Source organism: Agelaius phoeniceus, chromosome 3, assembly GCF_051311805.1.
Source record: "Agelaius phoeniceus isolate bAgePho1 chromosome 3, bAgePho1.hap1, whole genome shotgun sequence".
Classification (NCBI taxonomy): Eukaryota; Metazoa; Chordata; class Aves; order Passeriformes; family Icteridae; genus Agelaius; species Agelaius phoeniceus.
This window is the reverse complement of record NC_135267.1, coordinates 111062702-111087920: the sequence shown is the minus strand read 5'-3', so window position 1 is coordinate 111087920 and position 25219 is coordinate 111062702. Positions and strand designations below refer to the sequence as shown.

Here is a 25219-nt window from a genome sequence, read left to right as displayed (position 1 = left end):
TGCTTTTCTCTGTGCAGAGAAATGAGGTGACAGGTGCACCCTTGCCTCCAGGCCAAAGAACCATGGACTGGTTTGGGTGGGAAGGGACCTTGAAGGTTCATCTTTGCTTTATCCAACACTCCAACAGGCAAGAGGGGGCTCATCTGCTTCAGAGCTGCTTGCTTTCCTCACACCCTTCACAACCAAAGCCTGAAGGGCAGCATCTCAGTGAGGAGCTGTTTACAGAGAGACTTGGGAATTTCTGCAGAGCTGTTTCCTCACAAGTGAGCAAACAAGGCACTGGCTCTGTCCCTGACCAGCAGGAGTTGGTTTAAGAGGCTGCTCTGGAAGGATGGAGAGCTCACAGCTGGAGATCCTTTCCAAAAGGCTTTAAGAGCTGAAGCTGCGTGAACATTCCTGTAGCCCCAACACCAACCTCTAGCAAAGCCAAAAGCAGATCCCTCAGGGAAATCAGGAAGACTGCAGCAAACACAGCCCTGCTGCTTCCAAACACTCCTGCAGCCTCCAACTGCTGCTGGTTATGGAGAGCACAAAAGGACATTTCTGCATCCTGTGCTGGAAACAACCTGGAGTGCAACTTCTCACCACCCTCAGCACATTTTCACCGAGACAAATGCAGGTTTTGTGGTCCCCTGGAGTGTCTGGGGAGGGAGAAGCAAGACCTGGCCAGAGTGGGGGAAGCAGAGCACAGCTGTTTGTCTACCAGGAATTGCAGTCTCCAGGCATGCTGGGCTGAACTGATGTCCCAATGGAAACAGAGCTTGTAAACCCTCCCAAAATACAGAACTGCTTGGGAGAGGCCAGCTTGGGTACAGCTTTCTCTGACAGACTGACACCCTGGAAAGACAACTGCCTGAATGAGCTTCATTTCTGCATTTGATGAGCATTTTGTGCACCAGCCTTGTGGTTCACAGCACAGAAAACAGAGGCTTTGCACCTTCAGCCATCATCAGCATCACCATCGTCCCTTCCCATCTCTGGCAATCTGGGGCTCTGCAGATGAAGCCAGCAGATTCCCTTCCTTTTGGCAGCCATGGAAGAGCAGCATCACCCAAGATGGACTCTGAGCCCTTCTTCCTCCCTTTCCTTGCAATGCCCCAGCAAAGGACAAGGTCTCTGTGCCAGCAGGGCCAGCAGCAACCAAACCCCCTGCCAGGACATGGGCACAGCCCCAGGACGGAGCTGGGCTGGCAAATTGCTGCTGCCTCTGCACTACAAGAGGGATTTTAGCTCTCACATTAGAACTTTAGAAAAGATTGACTTCTTCATCTGAGGAACTACAATAGGTGAGGCACAGAAATGAACTGACAGACACCCACATGAAACCTCTCAGCCAGGAGCCAGGCTCAGGAGTGAGCATTTTCCTGTGCAAGCCTGCAGAGCCCAGGGCTCAGGAGCATCCACCTGGCATTGCTGTCGGGGGGGGTCACCTTCACAGCCCCAGTATCACACCCCAGCAAGAGCTGGCCTTGTTCAAAGGTGCAGAGCAGTGCAGGGCATGAAGTTCTCATCCCCTTTCACAAGGGAGGGCCCCACAATTGTCACTGCAGGGCAGAGAATCCCCTCCAGATGTGCCAACACTTCCGGCCCTCTGTGTGAAGCCCTTCCAAGCATCAAATGAAGAGGGCTTGGGCTTTGGTTTTCTTCAAATGCAAGTTTAAACAAACATAATTCATCAGCTTGCTTTCAGTGTGGCACTGCTCTCTGTCATGGCACTGCCACACTGCCAATATTTGCTGGGTTGAGTTGGTTTTTACATAATTATTTAATCCCTCCACAGGAAAAAAAACCAAACAAAACAACCAACAAACCGCCTCACTGTGGGTGCTGACAGCATCTAAAATTAAGTCTTTAGAGGAGCAGTTCAATGTATTTCCAAAAATCAAGGTCTCCTAGACTCAGCTTTGTTTCCATTATGGAATCATTTCTGTCCTTTAGCAATGTGCATTCCTCTTCCTTTCTGGTTAAACCTGGAAAAAGGTTTTCCCCCTCCTCCCAGCAGCAGATTCATTTTCAATTTGGGTAAATAAGCACCCCTGAGCAATGGCCTTAGGGATTCACTGCCTCTGCTGGCCTCTCATGGTGCATTTCAGCCCAGCACCCCTTTCCCTGGGCAGTCCTAACTGCAAAACAGTTGTGCTCTGCAAAAAGCACTGGGAGACCTTGAATCAGCACACGGTGAAAATGAGGATTAGGAGGCAGTCATGAACCAACAAGAGCTGCATGCCCTGAAAGCCTCTCCCTTCATGGAGTGCTGAGAGATTATTGACACTGTGCCATGAAACAGGCTGATAACCAAATGGCTCATCAGCTCCAGATGTGCCCTTTAATTCCTGCTGCCTTGCTAAAACCTCATGGCAAACCTGCATGGACTCTGCTCACAGCAAAAATGAATCTCTTCCCTCTGCTGGAAGGCAATTTTTCCTGACCAGAGTTATGGATCCGGGCAATGAGGTGGAATAGAAAAGCGTGGAGGAGTCTCACGTCAGTTGAGATGGAAGGACTGGCACCTAAAGGGAACAGATTCATCTTTGCAAGAGCCAAAACCATCCCCTGGCTCCTGCCAGAGAGACCTGCTGCACCTCAATTGCTTCCTCTGACACGCACAAAACGAAAGGGACTTCATTGACAGAAACAAAACACAAATGGGCACAACTCAGACCTGTAGCTCATGCCCACACAACCTTGGACCTTGGGATTAACTGGGCATGGAGGACACGAGCTGTGGACAGGACACACTTCAGAGCCTTTCAGGAATACCGGAGCAGTTTTTGTGGCCAGGCATTGCCTGGGCAGGAGTGTCAGAGCACCCCCACTGCCTCCCTCCCTCCCTCCCATCCAGCAGGACGTGCCACCAGGACTGTCTCACTTGACCCTATGCCAAGCAATTTTACTTCTTCAATACATTATTCATTTCATTCACTTGGATGTCTGGGAGATTTCTGTTTTTTCAAGCCCCGCCTAAAGCCAAGAGGCGCTTAGAGGAAAGATCATCACTGCTTGTACAGAAATACAAATAGGCCAGAGGGGATCATTCTGATACTCTTGGCTGATCTCTTGCCACCTCCCAGCAAGGTCTGAGCAGTCTGCAGTAAATTAAGTCTAATCTTAAGCTCCTAAGAACACCTGACCCTAAAAGGACAGGTGTTTGACAAAGGGTCACCTCCTCTGGCATGGATGGCCCAGGAATGGAAGGATGGACGTCACTACCAGACAAAGAGGCTCTACATATTATTATTAAAAAAAAAAAAAAAAAAAGAACCAGGCTTTAAAGGCCAATATTCAATATGCATCAAATTCATAGATTCAAGTTTTTTCCATTATTTTAAGAAGTTAATCCCAGCTCCCAGCCACCACTGAATGGCTAGAAGAAGGCAAGAACACCAGGGACCACGGTCAGACTTCCCTGAGCAAGATGTTCCAGAGCATCAGCACCGTCACGGTGAAGAATTTCTGCCTACTATCCAATTGAAAACATTCCCTTGTCAGTTTAAAGTCATTCCCCCTTGTCCTACAATTGCACGTGCCTGTAAAAAGTCCCTCTGCAGCTCTTCTGTAGCCCTTTAGGTGCTGGAAATTGTTCCAAGTTCGGCGCAATCGGCGTAGAGCCTGCGCAAACGGCGTAGAGCCTGCGCAGTCGGCGTGCAGCTGAGCATTTGGAATAGAGCCTTGGCAATCGGCGTGCAGCCTGCGCAATCGGCGTAGAGGCTGCGCAAACGGCGTAGAGCCTGCGCAAACGGCGTAGAGCCTGCGCAGTCGGCGTGCGGCTGAGCATTTGGAATAGAGCCTTGGCAATCGGCGTGCAGCCTGCGCAATCGGCGTAGAAACTGCGCAAATAGCGTAGAGTCTGCGCAAACGGCGTGCGCCTGCGCAGTCGGCGCGCGGCTGAGCATTTGGCGTAGAGCCTTCGCAATCGGCGTGCGCGTGCGCAATCGGCGTGCAGCCTCCGCAATCGGCGTGCGGCTGAGCATTTGGCGTAGAGCCAGCGCAATCGGCGTGCGCCTGCATCATCGGTGTGCAACCTGCGCAAACGGCGTGCGGCTGAGCATTTGGCGTAGAGCCTTCGCAATCAGCGTGCAGCCTCCGCAATCGGCGTAGAGCCGGCGCAAACGGCGTGCGCCTGCGCAGTCGGTGGGCAGCTGAGCATTTGGCGTAGAGCCTTCGCACTCGGCGTGCGCCTGCGCAGTCGGTGGGCAGCTGAGCATTTGGCGTAGAGCCTTCGCACTCGGCGTGCGCCTGCGCAAACGGCGTGCGGCTAAGCATTTGGCGTAGAGCCGGCGCAATCGGCGTAGAGCCCCGGTAAAGAAACCCTAAAAACCGTAAAGAACCGGTAAAGGAACCCTAAAAACCCTTAAAGAAACGTAAATAATTTAAAAAATAAAATACAGAAATGAAAAAATAAAAATAAAATTTGAAAAATAAAAATAAAAAAATAAAAACACCCGCAAGGACACGGGAGCCAGCCAGCAGCCTCAGCTGTGCCTCCCTCCCCAGGGCCTGGGGGAAGGAGCAGCAAGGAGCCCACACAGCACGAGTGGGGCAGGGAGAGCAGGACAGCCAAAGCTCTCAGCGCTGATGGTGGCAGCTGGGCCAATTGTTACTTTTTAGGACGTCTTAGCTGCCTACTCTGCTGTGAAAAATGCATGTATTTTATGAGTGGCTTTTTGCAAATATTAAAATGAATATTATATATGTCGTGTTAGAAAGTAATGCTGTATTAATTCTCTTAAGTACTGTGTTAAATATAGTTTCAGGTGATAAAAATTGTTAAAATAGAAATGATGCCATGTAGGATTCTTTTTTTAAAAAGAAAGGACTTGCAGCAAGATAGCAGCCACAGGACACCTCAATCTTTCAGAGAAGAAGAACTGATTGCCCTCTTATCAGAAGAAACCAACGTCTTCCTGCCTCAAAGGCACTGTTAGGATTCAGAGGAAGAAGCTGACACTGACCAGACAGAATCCTGTGTTTGAATGGAATTTATGCATCATGTATGAGGTGTATGAATATGCAACAGGTTATTGCTTTTAAGGGTTAATCCTCTGTTAATGTGGGTCCTTTTTCAGGCTCGTGCTGCCCAGAAAAAGGTACCCGGACTGTCTGTAACTCTTTGTATTTATTGTCTCATATTGTCCTAATTCAATTTGTCCAAATTATTATTACTCTAATTGTATTACTATTTTTATAACCATTTTATTACTATTAAACTTTTAAAAATGTTAAAAACAATGATTGGCGTTTTTAACGTCTGCCCATGAAACAGTGCAGCAATAGGCAAGCTGGCATCAACGCTGCTTGCTCTGGACCTGAATCCATCTGAGTAATTCCCTGAGTTGCCCCAGGAGGAGCTCCAAAGCCAAACCTGACCTGTGTTGCCATCTCATTGCAGGGGTTCCATACTGCTGTCTCCTTATCACAAAAGTTCCAGACCTTCCTGCTGTTGTGCATGGGCAGCTCCTCAGAGCACTGACTCTTTCTTCTCACAAAGCAGCCAACTGACTCCAGTGCCCTTCTCACCCAGCCACCCCAGCCACTCTTTTATAGCATCTTCTTCTCACTGCTTACAGCTGTGGCCTGGTAAAGTCAGGCCTGCTCCCAATCTTTGATCATTGGCCCAGCTGCAGCTCCTTAGGGCTGAGATTACTTTCTACTCTATCTTTATTTTCTTCTATTCTATCCCCCTACATACCTACAGGCAGGGTTTTTTCCTTCCTGAAAATTCAGAGAACAACAAGGCTGAGATTTTTCCTGTGGGCAGTCACTGAATCTTGGCCATGCCCAACCCGCCCTTCCCACCCTGCCCATGGACAGAGGAGCTGACAGCACAAGGCTCCCCTCAGCCCATGGTGATCTTCAGAAACACTTTTGTGCTGACCATGCCCAAGGGCTGAGCCCTGCCTGGGGCTCACCTGTGGGAACCCAGGAAATTCCTCTGGCTGCCCTGGAGGGCTCCAGACCCTGCCCAGGGGGCTCAGAGACCTTGGCACAGAGCCCAAGACCCCTGTGCCTTTGATCTTGACCCAGGGAAAAAATGACCAACCTTGTAGGAGGATTGACAAGCCATGAAAGTTTAAGTAGGATGATAGTGAATTTATCATGGGGTGAAAAATAGATTTTGGAAGTTTTTAGCATGGGGCTTCAGGAGGCAAGATGGAGGAATCTGGGCATGTCCAGCCTTTCTCCTTCTTCTTCTTGGCCTCCATCTTCTGCTGGGATGGTGGCACTTTTGGATTGGTTTAAGGTAGAAACTCACTCACTAGCAAGGAAAAATCCTTCCAAAGCATTTTTTTCTCTTTTTATCCTCTGAATGTCCAACTTCTTTTGCTAAATTTCTACAGATTGGAGCTCAAATTACGGGGATCAAAGATTTTCCAAATGACCCCTTCTTCATTTCCCCAACGCTGGAAGAACACAAGGAGGTCAGGAAGGAATAAAACCCAGTGCTCAGATCAAGCATCCAGCCTTGCCCCCATTCATGCCTCAAGACATTGAGATGTGCCCTCAACTGGCACCTGGCAGGAATAAACAAGTCAAACTGATGGAGCTGATTGGGAAAGGATGGGGAATGCAAAGGGGAGTGGTGAGGGAGAGACCATGTCCCACAGGTTTGATCCCTTTTTCTGCATTCACAAAATTATTTCTTCAAGTCTCATCTCTCCTGTCTATTCAAAGCAGCTTTGCACTCTGCATCAGATTTCCTCAGTGTTCAGTGGGCTGATATAATCAGCTTTTCCACTGAACTCAGCCTGCTGCTACAGCAGCCACAGCACTTCACACATTTGATAACAAAGAGTTGGCATGGCACACAGGACTTGCCCCAAAAGCTACAAAAAGATTTAAAAAAATGTGAGGGGGCAGGAGAGTTGGAATAGTTACTTTCTAATACAAGCATACCTGGATTTAAGCAGGGACACTGGGCTAATCATACTGGGGGCTGGTTTGTAAGCCTTATCTCTAGCAATTCCCACCAGACTGCAAGCATTTTTCACTACAAAAGGGTAGATAAGATTTTAAAACACATCCATGAGCAAGTCTGAGCCAGAAGTCAAAGCACAAGACAAATACTCCCAAATCTGCCACCAGTGGGGAAAGGAAGCAGAAAAGCAGATGAAACAAGTGCCCTTGCAGCTGAATTGCCTGCATTTATCCCATGGTCCAACCTTCCTGCACAAAAGCACCTCAATTCAAACACACAGCTTAAGATCAAGGAATAAAAGTGTTTTGAGAGCATTTAAAGCCTGAATCCTAATACTTTCAAGGAGAGGTCAATGCTAAATTCCTTAAAAACACAAATGCAGGTCTATTTGGGACTGCATCCTTCAAAACAGGAATGGAGGTTTAGAATTGCAGAACTGTTTCCATTAGAAAAGACCTTTAAGATCATCGAGTCCTTCCAATAACCTGAGACCCCTGACTCTGCCAAGGCCACCACTAAAGCATGACCCAGGACAGGATGCCATTGGCCTTCTTGGCCACCTGGGTACACCTGGCTCACCTTTGACGTGGTCAATTGACAAAGATGTGAATCACATCTGAGCCCCGGGGAACAGCTGCCAGCTGGATTTAATTCCACTGAATCCCACCCCTCCCTGGGCCCAGCCATCCTGACAGTTTTTACCCAGGGAAGAGTGCATTCAGTTCTTCAGGCTTTTCCTCAACCTTTGTTCTGTGTTTCTCCCCATGTCCAGGAGAAGACAGAGATTCTCATTAGCCCTCCATTTGTTGCTGATGTATTTACAGAAATATTTTTACTCTCTTTGCAATTTTCTAGGAAGAAATTCTTTACTGTGAGGCTGGTGAGGAACTGGGAACAGGTTACCCAGGTGAGCCAGATCTGTGTGAGACTGCAAAGGAGCAAAGCTTTGCCACTTGGGCACACTTCTCTTTGTTTCTTTGCTCAGGCCTTTGGTGAGCACAGAACTCATCTAGGTAGAAAACTTTTGACTAGACAGGATCTTTTGGATCCATTGTCCCCCAAACATGTCAATGTGTGGCCCTGTTGTAATGACACATTTACAACAGCAGCACAAATGACACAAAGAAAACATGGCAAAAGAGGATGAGGAGCAGCCCAGTAAGGAAAGGATGTGGTGAGACACTGGCACATTGAGTGAGCTGCATTCCCATAATCTTTAGGCTAGCAGGTCCTGCTCTCACATTCTCCTTTTGGTTTATTTAAATTAAATTTATTTATTTAAGTTTTTTAAATCATCAAAATAAAGTATATACAATTAAAAATATGTCGTCAACATTTAAAGACACAATCAAAACACAGTTATTCAAAATTACATCTAAATATCAGAACATACAGAATATCTGTTGACTATGAACCCTAACACATAAATCCTATTCTTTAAATACTCTTTGGACCGGTGGCAGCTTCTTCCTGAGATCAGAGGAAAGAGAGCTCTTGGGGATGGGAGGCAAGTATTTTGTGGGTAAGGGAACATAGGAAGGGTCCAGGGAAAACTTCTTGGAAAGACTGTGGCCAGCCACATCTGCAAAGTGAAGACACAAAATATATCAGAGCCTGCAAGGCAAACCTAAAGCACCTGAAGCTCCGTATTTCATGGGACAGATGAAACTTGGAAACTTCTAAACAGCTGCACAGGGAAACATGCTCCTGCTCATTGCAGGGGGCACATGCAGGGCACAGCTGTTCCCTGGCAATGTGCACAGCCTCTCTGGGCTGCCACAAGAGCCTTCCTCCCACCCCAGCTCCCCCCTCACCTCTGTGTGAGGCTGAGCATGGCTCAGCCTTCCCCTCCCTGCCAAGAGCTGGATGGTTTGCCTTGCGGATAGGGGGGATTACAGGCAGTCCCAGCGACCACTTCTTCATAACCCCAGCACTGGAACATGCAGGCATCAAGGAAACCTAGAAAGAGTACAGCACTCTGCTCAGCTCAAGAGCATCCAGCCTTGCCCCATTTGATGCCTCAAGAAATTTAGCCATGCTCTTAGCTGGGACTTGGGCAGGAAAAGAAGAGTCAGACTGATGAAGCAGCTTGGCCTAGGGTACGGAATAGAAAGAGAAATGGTGAGGGATAGACCGAGATACACTTGATAAGAGTGGACAGCTTGAGCTGCTCTGACTGCTTATTGGTGTTTTCTCAGGCATGAGACAGATGAGGAACCACGACAGAGCCCAGAAACCATTCCAGGACCTCTCCTGTTACTGATACATGCTGAGGACATGAAGTCTGCACTACACACCCATTGCAAAGACAGCCTGAAGCACAGTGTCCAGCTGAGCTCTTCCTTGGCTCAGCTGCTTCCCTGGGCTCACAGCACAGGAAAAGGTCTCAGAGCTTCCTACAGAACATAAACTGAAAATCTACCATACAGGATTTTGCTTTCTTTCCTGACCTTACATACTTTTCCTGCTGAAATCAGCTCCTTCTTATTCCCACAGCTGTCATCAGAGACAGTGAGATTTTCCCTACATTCCCGTTTCTTCTTCTTGCACATCTTACTGGGCTCAGAAGAAAGAGAACTCTTCTGGATGGGAGGCAAGAGCTTGGCACGTAAGGGCACATAGGGAGTGTCCAGGAAAAATTTTTTGGGATCGCCACACTCAGTCAGGTCTGCAGAGTGAAGACACAAAATGTAACAGGGGCCACAATGCAAAACTAAAGCATCTAAAGCTCCATATTTCATGGGACACATTTTCCTGGCAACTTCTAAATAGCTGCACAGGGAAACATGCTCCTGCTCATTGCAGGGGGCACATGCAGGGCACAGCCATTCCCTGGCAATGGGCACAGGCTCTCTGAGTTGGCACAAGACCCTTCCTCCTGCCAGAGAGAGGCCCAGCTCCCACCTCACCTCTGTGTGAGGCTGAGCCATGCTCAGCCTTCACCTTGTACTCACTGCCAAAGGCTGGACTGCCTGCCTTGGGTATAGGGGGGATCAAAGGTGGCAGCAATGACCTCTTCTTCATAACCCCAACACTGGGACATATGGGCGTCAAGAGAACCTGGAAATAGCAGAACAGAGTGCTCAGATAAAGAATAGAGTGCTCAGATAAAGAATAGAGTGCTCAGATAAAGAATCCAGCTTGCCCCCTTTGATGCCTCAAGAAGTTTAGCCATGCTCTCATGGGACTGACAGGAAAAGTCAACCTGATGCAGCAGCTTGGCTCAGGATGGGGAATGGAAAGGGAACTGGTGAGGGAGAGACCATGTCCCACATTTCTCAGCTCACTCGTCGTGCTCACTAATCTGCAAGTGTGGCTGCATTCCCAGCTGGCATTGGCATCAAGGTGTTCTGGGGTGCCACTGCCTCCACTGGCCTTTAGGATGGCATGGCAGTGGGTTTAGATCACTGTTCTCTCCCTGCCCCTAAGGTGCCTCACAGCCAGTGCTGATCTCCATCTCTGAAGTGCCCACAGAGTCATTCTGAAGGATGTCCCTGGGCTCACAGCACAGGAAAAGGTCTCAGAGCTCTTCCTATTGCACATAAACTGAACATTCACCACACTGGACTTAGCTTGGTTTCCTTACCTTACGTCCTTTTCTCTCTGAACTCTGCTCCTGGGTTTTTCTACTGTCCTCATCATAACTGGTGACATTTTTGCCAATCTCTTGCTCTCTGCTCAGTATCTTGCTTGCCATGGTTGCAAGAGAGCTCTTCTGGATGGGAGGCAATGGCTTGGAAGGAAGGAGCATGGAGGGATTTGCCAGGGAAACCCTCTTGGCAAGAGGGGAGCCAGTCAGGCCTGCAAAGTGGAGACACAAAATGGATCAGAGCCTGCAATGCAACCCTAAAGCACCTGAAGTTCTGTATTTCATGGGACAGATTCCCTGGAAACTTCTAAACAGCTGCACAGGGAAACATGGTCTGAATGGCAGCAACTTGAATCAGGCCAGGGGGAAACCCTGAGCCACTTCCATGGAGCTGCCACAGGCACAGCCTGGCCTCAGGGCTGCCCTGGGACAGCAGGGAGCCCAGAGCCCTGTGCTCTCCAGGAAAGGCTCAGCTGCACAGGCACCCTCCTGCTCCTCTGCCTGCCCCACAGCTCAGCAGCCCTGCAGCTGCAGGGGCACTGGCAGCAGCACAGCTCCTTGCAGGGGGCACATGCAGACCACAGCTGTTCCCTGGCAATGTGCACAGCCTCTCTGGGCTGCCACAAGAGCCTTCCTCCCAACAGAGAGCGGCCCAGCTCCCACCTCACCTCTGTGTGAGGCTGAGCCATGCTCACAAGGCAAGAAGTGTGTTAGGGGAACTCCCACCTTTTCATCAACACATCTAATGGGTGAGACACTCAAGGGTTTTTTTAATTTTTGAGACAATTTCTTTGGTTTTATTTTTCCTGAAACTGGACTGTTTAATTCCTCTGAGCTGTATTGAGTTAGCAAGTCTGAAGGGAAAGATGGAAGGCTCCAATGGTGAGAGAGGAAAAAAGATTCCTTCTTGAGGCTGGCTTGTGTGAATCTGCAGGAAATACCCACACAGCTGTGACTGCTAGCTCTGAAAACCACAAAGACCTCTCAGCCACCAGGAAGGCCTTGTTGGTGTTTCTATAGCACCATAATACCATCCTCAGGGTTGGACCCGATCAGCAAGCAGAGGAAGAATGGGAAATTTATCTGTAGTGAGACTCAACATTGAAGGCAAAGAAAGCAACAGGGTTTGCATCTCATGACCATGTCCAGTTTGGGGTCAGCTGTGGCCACTGTCCCTATCCTGGCTGACAGAAGGAGTCATTTGGCCACTGTCAAAAAGGAGAAAGCAGCAAAAACTAATGAGACAGTGTTGTGATGCCATGGGTGTCCTTGCAGGATCATCTGTAGCTGTCAGGCACCTACTCTGACTCAGAGCCAGCGCTGACCACCATGGACCAGTTTTCCCTGCAGTCTGGGGGGATTTTTTTCCATTTGGCTCCAGCATTTCTGCTCCTTTCTGTGTTCACCTTTTCCTTCCGTGGTCTTTCCTTTTCTGGTGAAATCCATGTTTGAAGCCGTGCTGCTGCCTGGCAGAAGTGTCAGGGTTTGAATCTGGAACACGCTCAGTGCAGGCAGCGCCGGGAGCTTGGGCCCAGCCTTAGACAAGGCCTAAGGGTGACTCCAATCGCCAGCGCGATTCAGGGTTTGAATCTGGAACACGCTCAGTGCAGGCAGCGCCGGGAGCTTGGGCCCAGCCTTAGACAAGGCCTAAGGGTGACTCCAATCGCCAGCGCTCGGCACAGAGAGGCAGAGCCAGAGGCGGCTGCTGCCCTGGGGCCGTGTCAGCCACAGCCTGCACCAGCCCAGCCTGGGGCTGCCCCTTTGTGACACACTCCCCATGCTTCTCTCGTTCCCATGGCTGCAAAACCCCAGCCCAGCTCCATCCCCTTCCATTCCCTTCCCAGGGGCAGCCTGCCCTAAGCCCAGCCAGGCCAGGCCTGAGGCTTTCACACTGTCTAGGATGTGGACCCTTTCCAAAGCCACTTGTCAAGGCCTTTAATTCTGTAATTCCCACTCAGTTCTGGGTTGCAGCTTGTTGTGTGGGATTTTGTTTCATTCTCTTCACATCAAACAAAGTGGTGGGACACAAACAATGGCACCGGGCAGTTGAAGTAAAAGCAGGTTTGCACTCCCCAGTAGATGACCCCACAATTCAGTTGGCCAAGGAATGTGAAAGGCTGTTTGGCATCTTGCATAGTAACAAAATGTGTGGGCTTTCCACAGAGAGGGTCTGTCACTGTCATATTTTCTGAAAAATCCTTTTGCCAGGATTTCTTCTCCTGGGAAGATGAGAAGCCTCAGAGAAAAATTATCTCATTTGCTTCTCCCTCTGTTCCTGCTTTGGAATGTGGCTGGAGAGTGTTTATCAACAGATGCATGTTTGATTGGTTTTATGTGAATTGTTTTTTATTAATGACCACAGTCCAGCTGTGTTGGACTCTGAGGAGTCAGTCATGAGTTTTTCATTATCATTCTTGTTAAGCCTTCTGTCTGTATCCTTTCTCTATTCTTTAGTATGGTTTTAGTATAGCATGATGTAATGTAATGTATTGTAATGTAATATAATATAATAATAGATCAGCCTTCTGAGAACATGGAGTCAGATTCATCTCTTCCCTCATTTTAGGGACCTTACAAACACCACAAGGGTCTCTAGCCAAGAAAGGGAGGCATGGCAGGGGGGCCTTCCCTCTGTGCTCTGGCTGAGTTCAGGCAAAAGACCCAGCAAAATGAGGTTTGCAGCACTGATCCATTAGGACATCCACTTTCCTGAACAACCAGCTCACCCCAGAATCTTGGGACCTCTATTCCATGACCCCATCTAACTGTGAGGCTGTCATTCCTGGGAATGCACAAGACCTTGGCCTTCTGCAGAGAAAAGTAAAATCACATCCCCAAAATTCAATCAGTATAAAAAGAAATTTGAATCTTCTGCATGCCAGGCACAGGATGAACACTAAAAAGCACTGGGTTCTACTCTCCCAGCCTCATCATACCCAAAAGCCAAAGTAAGCTGTCAGCTCAGACACGAGGAGTCAAGGCAGATACACAGAAGCTACAGAGAAACAGAAGCAAGAGTAAGAATGATCTGCCACAGCAGATTTTATTGCCACTGTTTGTAGGCTGGTAATTTTTGCACAGCCATGATCATTTCTACTGCAAAAGGTGGTTATGTCCCCAGATCCTTCTATCCCAGACAAAACAGGCCATAAAAAACACGCTTCATCTCTAGAGTCATGCAGAGGGCAATTCCCTGTCCAGAACTGTCTGTTTTCAAGGTGGAAAAGGATCATCTGTTCCTGAGTAATTGAAAAACAGAAACCTGTTGCTGAAATCAATTTCTGTGGCTTTAATTGGTCACAGAGGCAGCCCTTAAACATAATTGTGTTAGACCAGAAAACAGTCTCCACTTTTACCAGTAAATTATCAGTAAATAGATCAGAGCAGCTGTGGCATTGAGAGACAAAGTGAGGAGATGGACACCTGCTTTTCTGACCTTTCTGTGACTTGCCAGAGGGCTACAAGTGGCACTGGAACCTTTCCAAAAGCAGCTGCTGGAGAGAGAAGGCTAACGGAGTTCATCCCCTCATTACACCTATTGTTTTATCCACGGGGCAGGCAGAGGGTGAAACTCAGCCTTTCTCACTTCTTAAGGGACAAGACACCCTGCAGAGGATGTGTTTTGTGTCACTGGCAAATGATCCAAGGCACCTGGAAAGAAATTCCTTCTCACCTGCTTGTCTCTGGAACAGCTATACACTTTGTACACAATGCTGTCTCTCATGTTGCCCACACACACCCTGCTTTCACTCCTTTCTGCTTGTGCAAGGTGTGCACAAAGCAAGGAACAGAACTATCCATATCAATTAATGGTAATTAAATATTCCCACTCCTTATTCTCTGTTTGCATCACACAGGAAAACGTGTAAAGCAGTGGGATCTCAGGATTCATAGGAGACATGCAGCTTATTGACATCCAAACATTCTTCTACTTTGCTCTTTTTTGCAGTGGCACTTTTCTGGCATTAACTCATTTCCTCTGAGCTACTGCTTAGAGAAAAGGAGCAAAGCAAACCAGCAATTTGGATCACAATTCATTCTGATCTCAAACTCCTTTGCCTTCCTTTGAAAGTTCAGAGAACTGAGAAAGTCCCAGACCCTTGACAGGACAGGTCTGACACCTACAATGGAAAGCCAAACCATCACACCTATTTCCTTTACTGAAAATATGAATACAGAGATCAATGAAGACACTGGTTTTGGTAAAGGACAAGAAATGTTTAAAGCATGATTATAAGTAAACAAAATCCAATTAAAGGCTTAACATTAGACTGTACAAAACTTACTTCTGGACAGATGGAGCTTTCCCCTTATAGAATTGGAAAAATCATGGTCTGTGTCTCCACCTGGGGGGAAAAGCACCATGACCAGGTCTTGGCAAACTGAGTGGGGAGACAAAAGCATACTGGCCCTTTGCAATAAATGGCAACAGGTAAAATTGACTTTGGATCTCTTTTAATGAAGATACAAAGGCAGTCTGACAAACAAACTGTACATCACTCATGAACACACAAAGGTTTAGAAAAATCCAACAACTCTGCTTTTCTAAATGAAGCAATTGCCCCCAAGTTTGTCCCACGATCCCACTGATATCTGACCACTGACTGGTGAAGATCAGCTTGTCTTAAGAGCCTTGCAGGCCTGGGGTACTTCAGAAACTTCCTCCTTCCTGGCATTTCAGGCACTGAGGAAACCAGAGCCAGTTCTGTGGGCTGAATCCCTCCCTGAGCCACAAGCCTGCTGCATGTGAAGTAGAAAGCACTGTCACCACACACCAGTGCTGCTGTTGATGAAAATGCAAAGCTCAGCTCAAGCTTGCAGTGAAGAGGCAACTGCTGCAGCTAGCAGACATGGTGGGTAGAAAGAAGAAATGGGGACTTCTCTGGATGGAAACTTTAAACTCCGGAAGGAAAATGTAAAATTTCAATTTCAATTTAAAGCTTTCTATGAGTAGCCTACTCAGTAAATCACAGTATCCTGCTTTCCATGAGAGGTGCTCTTTCCAAGCCCTGCCCAGCTGTGTTTTTACCAGACTCAGGGTGCCACAGCATGGGCTGGGCACAGGCTCTCAGCTCCAAGAGCCAGTGCTGGGACACTGGCACAAGCTGCAGTTTTACCCAGAGACTGAGGCTGCCCAGCACAAGCTGTGTCCACTGCAGGACACCATGTGGGCAGCACAGCAGCACCACCTGCTCTCTTGGAGTACCCCAAGCAGGCTTCTGAGCAGATGGGCATCCCAAGCACCACAGCTCAGCTGTGGAAATGAGGTTTGTATGGAAAGGACCTCAAGGACCACCTACTTAAACCCCCCTGCCATGGGCAGGGACAAATTCCTCTAGATCAGGCTGCTCACAGCCCCATCCCAGCTGGCCTTCAACATTTTCAGGGATGGGGCATCCACAGCTTTCCATCTGCAGCACAGCTGTGCAGCTGTGAATTCATTGTGCTTCTGCAGCTTCCTGGCCAGCCTGGACCCTCCCTTGCAGCCATGGTCCCTAAGCCCATGCAAGCTGAGACAAAAGGGATGCAGGTGAGGGAGTGCTCCCATCTCTTATTTTCCCTGAGCAGAGGAATTGGATGACAAATGTCCCAATGCACCAGAGCACATGGCTCCTCACACAGACAGTGTTTGTGAAAGTTCAGATGAATTAAACCAGGGGTCTGTGACCACTGGGACAACACACAAGGAAATTTCAGGTCAACAAGACAGGGAAGTTTTATGTCCATAATATAAGAAATGCTTTCTTGATTAAAGGAAAAGTGTAATCTTGTTCAAAAGTAATTTTTCTTCCTCCACACTGTTATTTCAGACTGCATGGAGACAACTTGTTTAAACAAGTGAGAGCATTTTTTCTGTCAAAAACATTAACTCTTCTCTGCTTCCCACTTGAAAATTACTTAAGGAAGCAGGTTGTTTTGTTTTTTTTTTTCATTGCAATGGCAATAAAGTACTGTCTATCTCCTAAAATATTAACATCCTGTCAAACCTTCAAACCTTTTGATCTTCAACTTCCCAGAAAGTCCACAGGGTGTCTACTTACCTTATGTAAAATGCAATCAGTCAGAAGGATGGGATATTTAACAAAGCATGGTATTCCTTACTGTACTATTCAGTCCCTAGAGACATTTAAAATATTTTTTTTAAAAAAAGCAAATGCAGCTGGTGTCCTCAGAGGATCTAAGACACCACACCTGTCTTTAAGAACATATCATACTTCAAGCAGCCTGCTTCCCCTTGTGGTACCAGAATCTCTGCTGGCCAAAAAACTCCCCACACCTTTCCCAGTCCTAGAGATCACCTACCCATTTCCCTCCTGCCTTCCCTGCCTCCAGTTAGGTGCACAAATTGTCCTTCTGGTACACAATTACCCTGGAAAAAGCAGTGTTGCTCCAATTAAATTCAGGAATAAGTAGCCCTACTAGCAAATTCTTCTGTACAGCCCAAATGTAAGGAGCACTTCAACTGGAATGTGGTCATGATAAAATGAATCCAGAAATAAAACACTGACTACATTAATCGCAATCTTGGAAGCATAGGAATGACAAAGGCTGTTTTTCCCTGCTATTCTGAGGTTGCTGGTCTGGAATGCTGCTTCACTTTCCAAAAGGCAAGAGGCACTTTTTTTGAGGACTGTGCAGTTTGTGGGTACCCACATGGCACTTAACTCTTTGGTAAATCAGCATGGCAGCAGTGCACTGAGGAGATGTAGGAAGTCCAGTCATTGGGGGGCTTTGTGGCTCCTTTTTGCAGCTGCAAGTGCTGGTGCTGGGTTACCAAGGTGGGACATGAAGGGTCACAGGCTCACCATCTCTGGGAAGTCCCAGGACATGTGGTGGCAGCAACAAATCCATATGAGGAAAGGAGATATTAGAATAATGGGTAAAGTCAAGGAAGAATTATCAGAGTGGCCATGTCCTTCTCATGTCCCTAGTAAATAATGCACATGAAACACCTTCTAGAATACCCAGAATTGCTGAAAAGGCACCACAGTTGCAGTGAAATACAGCTGCTTAGACTCAGATATCCAAGCTGAAGGGAAAACATTGAAAAAGTGTTTTCCAGGGCTTCTTTTAAAACAGCAAGAAGCATGGTGTAAAAAAACATTTCCCTGTACAGTAACATTAAAAAGAGCATCTGTATCTTGCTTTAGCTCATGTTAAATTTCAGCACAGCTCATGGAAACCACCAGCAGCTGCTCTACAGCAGCCCTGAGCACAAGGAAAAGGAGTTCACTGACAGTGGAAAACTGCAGACTGCTCCTAGCCCTGTGCCATCCCAAAAAATGTTGTGGAGTGGAAAATCTTGTTCCCCTAGAAGGAAACAGCTTTTTAAAAAAACCACCAAGAGAGAACTATGCTGTTTGCCTGGTTATTTGAGACCTTCCACGTTTCCGAAGGAGAGAAATTCCAGAGCCGCCTGTTACAAGGAATTCTTCTCCTTGTATTTCTGGTAAGCATCCAGTATCTCCTTGACAACACTTGGATCATCAAGTGTGGTGACATCTCCCATGTTGCTTGATTGCTCAGTGACTACTTTCCTCAGCAGCCTTCTCATGATCTTCCCTGATCGGGTTTTAGGGAGGCGCTTCACCACCTGCAAAGGAGGGAAGGATGCACCTTTAATGGAACTGGAGTCCTGCTGGAAACCACAAGGAAATCTGGCTGGACCATTGTAACCTGGCACACTATTTCATGGCCACAGCTCCTTTGAGGCTCCTGGGAAATACATCCTGGAGCACACAAGATTACATCCAAGGAAAGGAGTGTCACTAGCCATACATTTTATTCTTATTTTAAGTGGATTTTGTTCCCCATTTCCATGTACAGACTGAGTGCTGCAGGATGCACAGCTCCTGTAGGAATCAGGTCCTGAACATGCTGTTGACTATTAAAATCTAATTACACATGAAAATTTAAGCACAAATGGTGACACAAATCTCAACACATTACCAGAACAGACAGAAATATATATGTGTGTATATATATATAAAATTATATAATATATCTATAATAAATATATAATATATATAATTCAGCTTTACAGAGTAGGAATATAAAGCAACACAATTCTGCACATCAGCTGCAGGGTCTCCAGCTCAAGGGATATCTCCTGTCTGCTGATGTTCTCTCTGCCTGGTATCTGTCAGCCTACACATCTTCCTTCATAACCAGAACAATCTTAAATGCCTTGGCTATGCCTCCTGGGAAGGACTTAGCAGCAAATTCAAAGGCTTTAGCATAAATGTGAGCCTGATGAAGAGTTCTCAGACACTGAGCAGAGACACCAACAGGTCTCACATTTTGCTGCACAATCAGGCCAGTAGGCTACAAAATTCTATAGCATTAACTGACATGCAAGGAAAGAGTTAGAGGACTTCTCTGCAGGACTACCCCAAAACACAGGGAAATGGAGGCATTCCCTTGCACACCTGCAAGTTCTGGAAGCTTCTCCAACCCACTGAGGATATCCTGGGGTGTTCCAAGTTGAAGGAGCCACTCTTGGCTGCTCCTGTTGTATTCTGTTGCCTGTGCCTTGGTGTCCACCTTACATGCATGTGGCTAAAGCAGAGCCCCTCAAAGAAGTGTCTGGTCACTGCCTCCAAGAAGAGAGAAATGGATGCAGGCAGAGCTTGGGGGACAGCTAAGGGGCAGCTTTGTGAATTCTCCCCCTAACAAATAAAAGGAGCTGCTGAAAGGTGAGGAGGCTTGAGACAGAGCTTGGAGCTCATCAGTGCTTCCAGGGCCAGGCCTGCTGTGCAACAGACACAGTTAGTGCTCTGAGGTCTGGTGTTGATGCTAATTGACTGCAAGCCAGCTGGGCAGTGTCACTGCCTCTCAGTGCCTCTCTCACATGCAGACAGACCACTGCAGCTGCCCTCCCCCTCCCTGGATCCCTCCTGCCAGTTCTGTTTTCCTGCCAGAGCAGGACAGCAGCAGCACTGCAGGCAGGACAGTGAGGGTTGTGTGATGTGTCCATTTCCTGCTGCTGGTACCAGTTTCAGTCTCCCACTTACCAGGATGTGGTCAGGCACTGCATACTTTGCTATCTTGGAAGCCACTATGGTTTTGAGCTCTTCTTTGATATGGTCTACACAAGCTGTCTGTTCCTTTAGCACTATGAAAGCAAAGGCACCTGGAAGACAAGTGAGCAGAAGGCACAAACATCATATTAGATGCTGTCTGGAAAGACCAAGGATGCTCATTTGAATGCCAAAGAAGGTTTCAAATCATTCCTATGCACAATCTAGGGACCGACAAGAAAACTATTGATTTTTTTTTTACAAAAGCAAGTCAAACTACAGCCCTCAAATGATGGCCCAGCCTTTTCTTGGCATCTGTGACTGATGTCAGTGACAATGACAAGTCAGCATAAATGACCAAAGTGTTATTGGGATCAAAGGTAGGCCAATGTAAATCAGCCATTCCCATTTTGTTCAGAGGACATTTCTAAGCACAATCCTATTAAAGCAAGTTCTACCATATACACAAACACTATGGATGAAAACAGTTTAGGGAGTAACAGTCAGGTTAGGAACATGTAGCTATTTTCCTGGCTGTCTTTGTCTCTTGGGGCAGCAGTGCCAGTCAGCCTAAGGATAACTGCCCTCCCATTCCCTCAGCAACTCCTAACATGCAGGGTTAGAGTTTAAGGGAAGTGTGTGCAGATGTCATGACAGGACACTACTTTTCACATACCTTCTCCTTTGATCTTATGTGGGTACCCAACCACAGCTGTCTCAGGGACCTCAGGGTGATCAGCCTTCACAAAAAGTCAAGCAAAAATACACAAATCAGAACTGCTGAAAGCCCTGCAGGAAAGTTGGATGCCAATGTCCTGCTGCAGGTTCAGCTGGTGGCCATGGACACAGCCACATCTCAGGGAGTAACTCTGTACTGGCCCTGCTTTTATAAACAAAAAAATAACTACCCACTGCTAAGCTCACTGCACACCAAGCTGAATTTGCAACAGCTGGAAACCCTCTTTCTCTTTCTTTGTGCATGACTGTGGTCCCAGATGGCAACTGGCCACTGCCAAACCACAAGCAAAACCAGTCTTGCAGTTCTCAGTGCTACAGAGAGCTGTGGCCAACAGAGGTAAAAAGTGAAGCTGCCAACATCACAGCCCACACTGGACTTGTGTTTATAAGTGCCCAAAGCACACCAGAAAGTGGAAAGAATCAGATTTCTTCATTCCCTAACCCAAAATGCATTTTTGTTACTATGCTACACATCAGTGATTATTTCTGTTGTACTGCAGAGTTTAATTTAACATTCTTCTGCAGTAAGAAGTGCACAGACCAGAAGAAACCATGTATCTGCATCCCACACCCAAGAATGGATTATGTTATCTTAAATTAGATTAAAATATGAAAGTAAACATCAGAGAGCAATCTACACACAAATACATTTTCTTTTACAGATGCATACACATACATAGATTGTGAGAGGAACTGGATCCTATAGCTATGGTCAGAAACTTGCACAGACAAAAGAATTACTCACAGGGGATAAAGTAGGATCCTGTGTTGCATGTGAAAACAGCTCAGTTCATCAGATGTTACATTTAAGTGTCATTTACAAGCAAGGCACATAATATAGAAATAAATATACAGGTCAAGCTTTAAATAGAAACCCTCTGAGGACTTTTTGTTTTCAATTCCCAGAGATAATATTATTTTCTCTCAAAATGGCAGGCTAGTTTTGCAGCTGACATAAATCAATGTTGCTTTGTGTTTAACATTGCCTAATTCTCAGGCATACTCAGCCAGTTCAGATAAGCAGGAACCACAGGTTTAGGGAGGAGAGGTCAGGTATTGTCACAGACATATTTTATGAAAAATCCTTTCATTGGGATCTTTTCTCCTGAGGAGCTGAGAGGCCTCAGAAACGAAATGTAAACAATATTTATCTGCTGCTGTGGAATGCAACAGGTGCATCTGTGATTGGTCTCATGTGGTTGTTTTTAATGAATGGCCAATCACAGTCCAGCTGTCTCAGACTCTCTGGTCAGTCACAAGATTTTATTATCATTCCTTCCTTTCCTTTGCTAGCCTTCTGATGAAATCTTTTCTTCTATTCTTTTAGTATAGTTTTAGTATATAATTTTCTTTTAATATAATATATATCATAAAATAATTAATCAGTCTTCTGAAACACAGAGTCAAGATTCTCATCTCTTCCCTTGTCCTGGGACCCCTGTGAACACCACCACAAGGTATTAGCAGAGGGGAAGGAAGAGATAGGAGAGATATTTATGAAGTATCCACCAGCATCCAAAATCTAACTGCATCACTGAGAGGAAACACAGCTCTGACAGCTCAGTTGCAGGCACTGCCCACAGTGTGGCTCCCCTCACTTGCTCATTTGCTGTCTCCTCAATAAGGGAGCTGTTTCCTCTTGCTGTTTCATTGTGCATCAAGCTGTGCCTACGCAGGGGCAGGGGTTTGAAAGCTGCTTTGAAAGGGTCACCCTACCCCACAGAATATGCCCTGCCAAGGGACCCCCACCTGCTTGGAACTTCTTACCATTGCATCTTCAATTTCTGCCGTCCCCAGCCTGTGTCCACTGATGTTAATGACATCATCCATGCGCCCTGTGATCTGGTAATAGCCCTCGTGGCTCCTGTAAGCACCATCCCCTGTGAAGTAGTAACCTGCAGAAAGACACAGGGCAGGTCAGCAGCAGCAAGTGTGCCAGTGTGCTGGAATCCAGGACATCCCTCTGGCTGCCCTGGAGGGCTCGAGCCCCTGCCCAGGGGGCTCAGAGACCTTGGCACAGAGCCCCAGACCCCTGTGCCTTTGATTTTGACCCATGGAAAAAATGACCAACCTTGTAGGAGGAATTACAAGCCACGAAAGTTTAAGTAGAATGATAGTTAGTTTGTCACAGGGTGAAAAGTAGAATTTTGGGGATTTTAGAATGGGGGCTTGGGGTCCCAAGATGGAGGAATTTGGGTGTGCCTTGTCCTTTTTTCTCCTTCTTCCTAGCCTCCATCTTCTGGGTGATGTTGGCATTTTTGGATTGGTTTAGAGTAGGAACTCACTGTCTAACATAGGTGATAGGTATTGGGAAATTATTGTAAATAATGTACACATAGTTTGTAGTATGAAAGATAACACCACCTCTGAGGCGGTCAGTGTGCCTCAACCCAACCTGCCAGACACCTCGGCGAGTCAGAGAAAGAATATTATAGATAACAGCAAATAAACACCCTTGAGAACCAGAACAGAAGAATCCTGACTCCTCCTTCAGCTGCTGGGCTGAAGCACATCTCGGGTCAGCCAGGAGCACAGAGACCCCCGAGACCAGTGCTGGGCTCTGGTGCAGGACAGACCACACTGTAGGATGGCCATAGGGCAGCTCACAGACCTTCCCAAGCTCACAGCTGTGGGACCTGCCCCCCACCATTTCCCACTCCCCTCTGCCATCCCTGCCCTCCTCTGCTCCACCTGGGCTGTGCTGGCTCCTAAGAGGCACCTGAATAGCACCAAGATGGTGAAGCTCAGGTGTGGTGGTGTTTGCAGGGGTCCCAGGATGAGGGAAGAGATGAGAATCTTGACTCCATGTTTCAGAAGGCTGATTTATTATTTTATGATATATATTATATTAAAAGAAAATGACATATTAAAACTATACTAAAAGAATAGAAGCAAAGATTTCATCAGAAGGCTGGCAAGGAAAGAAGTGGAATGATAACAAAAGCTCGTGACTCTCAGAGAGTCTGAGACAGCTGGACTGTGATTGGCCATTAATTAAAAACAACCAACATGGACTAATCAAAGATGCACCTGTTGCATTCCACAGCAGCAGATAATTATTGTTTACATTTCATTTCTGAGGCTTCTCAGCTTCTCAGGATAAAAAATCCTAGCAAGAAGATTTTTCAGAAACATGTATGTGACACTCAGGTCTCTGCCAAGATGGACAAACCACTGCAGGCAATCAGCAGCAACCAGTGGCTGATGTTCCTGTAGTAAAACCAAGCCCAGCCACACAACCCAGCCATGCTCAGCTGGATTTACAGAACCAAGAGGGGCTCTCTGATCTCTCTAGGCTTTGCCTGCCTACATCTGCACAGCAGCTGTGTGCTCACACCTCTTGGTGCACACAGTACTGAGGCAATACCACTTCAAATGCCATTTGCCATCATGCCACAGGCTACTGGTCAAGCTCAGAACTGCTGCTGGCAGCACACAGTGGAAAACTCCAGCTGTTCAGCTGAAAGGGAGCAGCTCTATTACATTTTGTACGTGGGAACACTGCCAATTTTTTTTAATCACTTACACTAGGGTGGATGAAAAGCCATTTTCCCTCCCAGCTAACAAAGATCCAGGTCCCAGATAACAGTCACTCTCTAGCATGTGAATGTGGGAGAAACACTGCTAATCAGATCAGCTAAAAACTCCAAACCAGCCCATGATAAGCATGGAGGGTCTAAACCATTTGATGGAAACTGGAAAAGGCCCAAGGTTTCCTGGAAACTGTAATGTCACTGAGGAACATCCTGTAACACAGATTGTGTTGGCTCTTCACCAAGCCCATGTTTAGATCTGAATTGTTCCAGTGGCACATCTGAGAAGCAGCAGGCAGCTACTGCTGTGAAATCTGAAGGTGGTTCTTGCCAGGACCCATTACTGCCCTATTCATGGACTTTCAGTCATGTTTTCTGCCCTTCCAGATCAATTAAACAACTATCAACTAAATAACAACAAGACATAAATGCAAATGTAGAGAGTAATAAGAGACTATGGGGTCATTCAATTTCTTGTAGCAGTTTCCCATTCTTATTATCCAGCCCATTTTGTATTTCGTGCAATTTTCAGGATTGCCTGCCTAATTCTTGCCACCCTGTAGCTTTCAAATCCCTTTCAGTTTCTTCTCCTGAGTGAAGACAGTTGTCTTGTCCAATGTCCTATCAAAAACGTTTCTCTGCCACTTCTAGTTACTTACCAGAAAACTTGACCAGATTTTAAAAAGGAAGGTTAAGATTCAGTGATGCATGAGGTATTTCCCATCCAATATGCCTTTTTCCCAAGTGAGATACAAAGCTCCAGAGAAAAGGTACTTGGACTTTACAGCTTGGGCATTAAAGTTTTCTAGAAAATACATCCATTTTGACAGCTAGAATGGTCAACACTACCTAAAACCATCAGGGCCTGCTTGCAACCTGTGACACACACCCCAAGTCACCATGGTACAGAAATATTCAGTATTCATACTGAATATTCAATATTCAATAATTTCATGCTGAAAATATTCAGTGTGCTTCTTAGTGCAGTGAAACTGCCTTCCCTTGGCACTTTCCTTACCTGGGTAGGCTTTGAAATAGGCATCAATGAAGCGCTGGTGATCTCCATGGATTGTTCTGGCCATGCCAGGCCATGGCTGGGCAATGCAGAGTGCACCAGACACATCATTGCCCTCTATAACCTCTCCCTGCAGGTTCAAGCACAGCAAGGATGAACAGGTGAACAAAAGAGGAATAATAAAGAGCTTCTGTGTTATTGATCCAGCAAGAGTCACCCTGTTGCTCACTGCAGACTGCCAGGGGAGGGTCACAAGTGGAGAAAATAAATGCAAACAACTCTTGTAGACCCTTGCAATGCCCTGTTTAGAAATGTGTATGGACAACTGAGATATGCTCTCTCTATGTATAAACATAAATTGATCATCTATTCCACCACTTTTAAGGAGAAACAATCATGCTTCTGGAT

General features: G+C 46.7%; 1 protein-coding gene across 5 annotated transcripts in view; it reads right to left on the bottom strand.

Moving 5' to 3' along the window:
* Positions 1-8157: 8157 nt before the first annotated feature.
* The window catches only part of ACSS1 (acyl-CoA synthetase short chain family member 1), a 40692-nt gene continuing 23630 nt past the window's right edge, over positions 8158-25219 (bottom strand). The window contains exons 10-18 of one of the 5 annotated variants that reach the window (XR_013181572.1): positions 24815-24941; positions 22031-22158; positions 20202-20265; positions 19520-19638; positions 17886-18099; positions 10503-10717; positions 9871-9976; positions 8731-8875; positions 8161-8498 (exon numbers count right to left, since the gene is read on the bottom strand). Coding sequence is in view for 1 of the 5 variants with exons in the window: in XM_054629872.2 (XP_054485847.2) it covers positions 17926-18099; positions 19520-19638; positions 20202-20265; positions 22031-22158; positions 24815-24941 (612 nt within the window). In the remaining 4 variants the exon portion in view is untranslated. Of the gene's footprint in view, positions 8499-8730; positions 9977-10502; positions 10718-13517; positions 18100-19519; positions 19639-20201; positions 20266-22030; positions 22159-24814; positions 24942-25219 lie in introns of those variants that run through there. The other 4 variants (XR_013181571.1, XR_013181573.1, XR_013181574.1 and 1 more) reach the window with 4 other exon arrangements.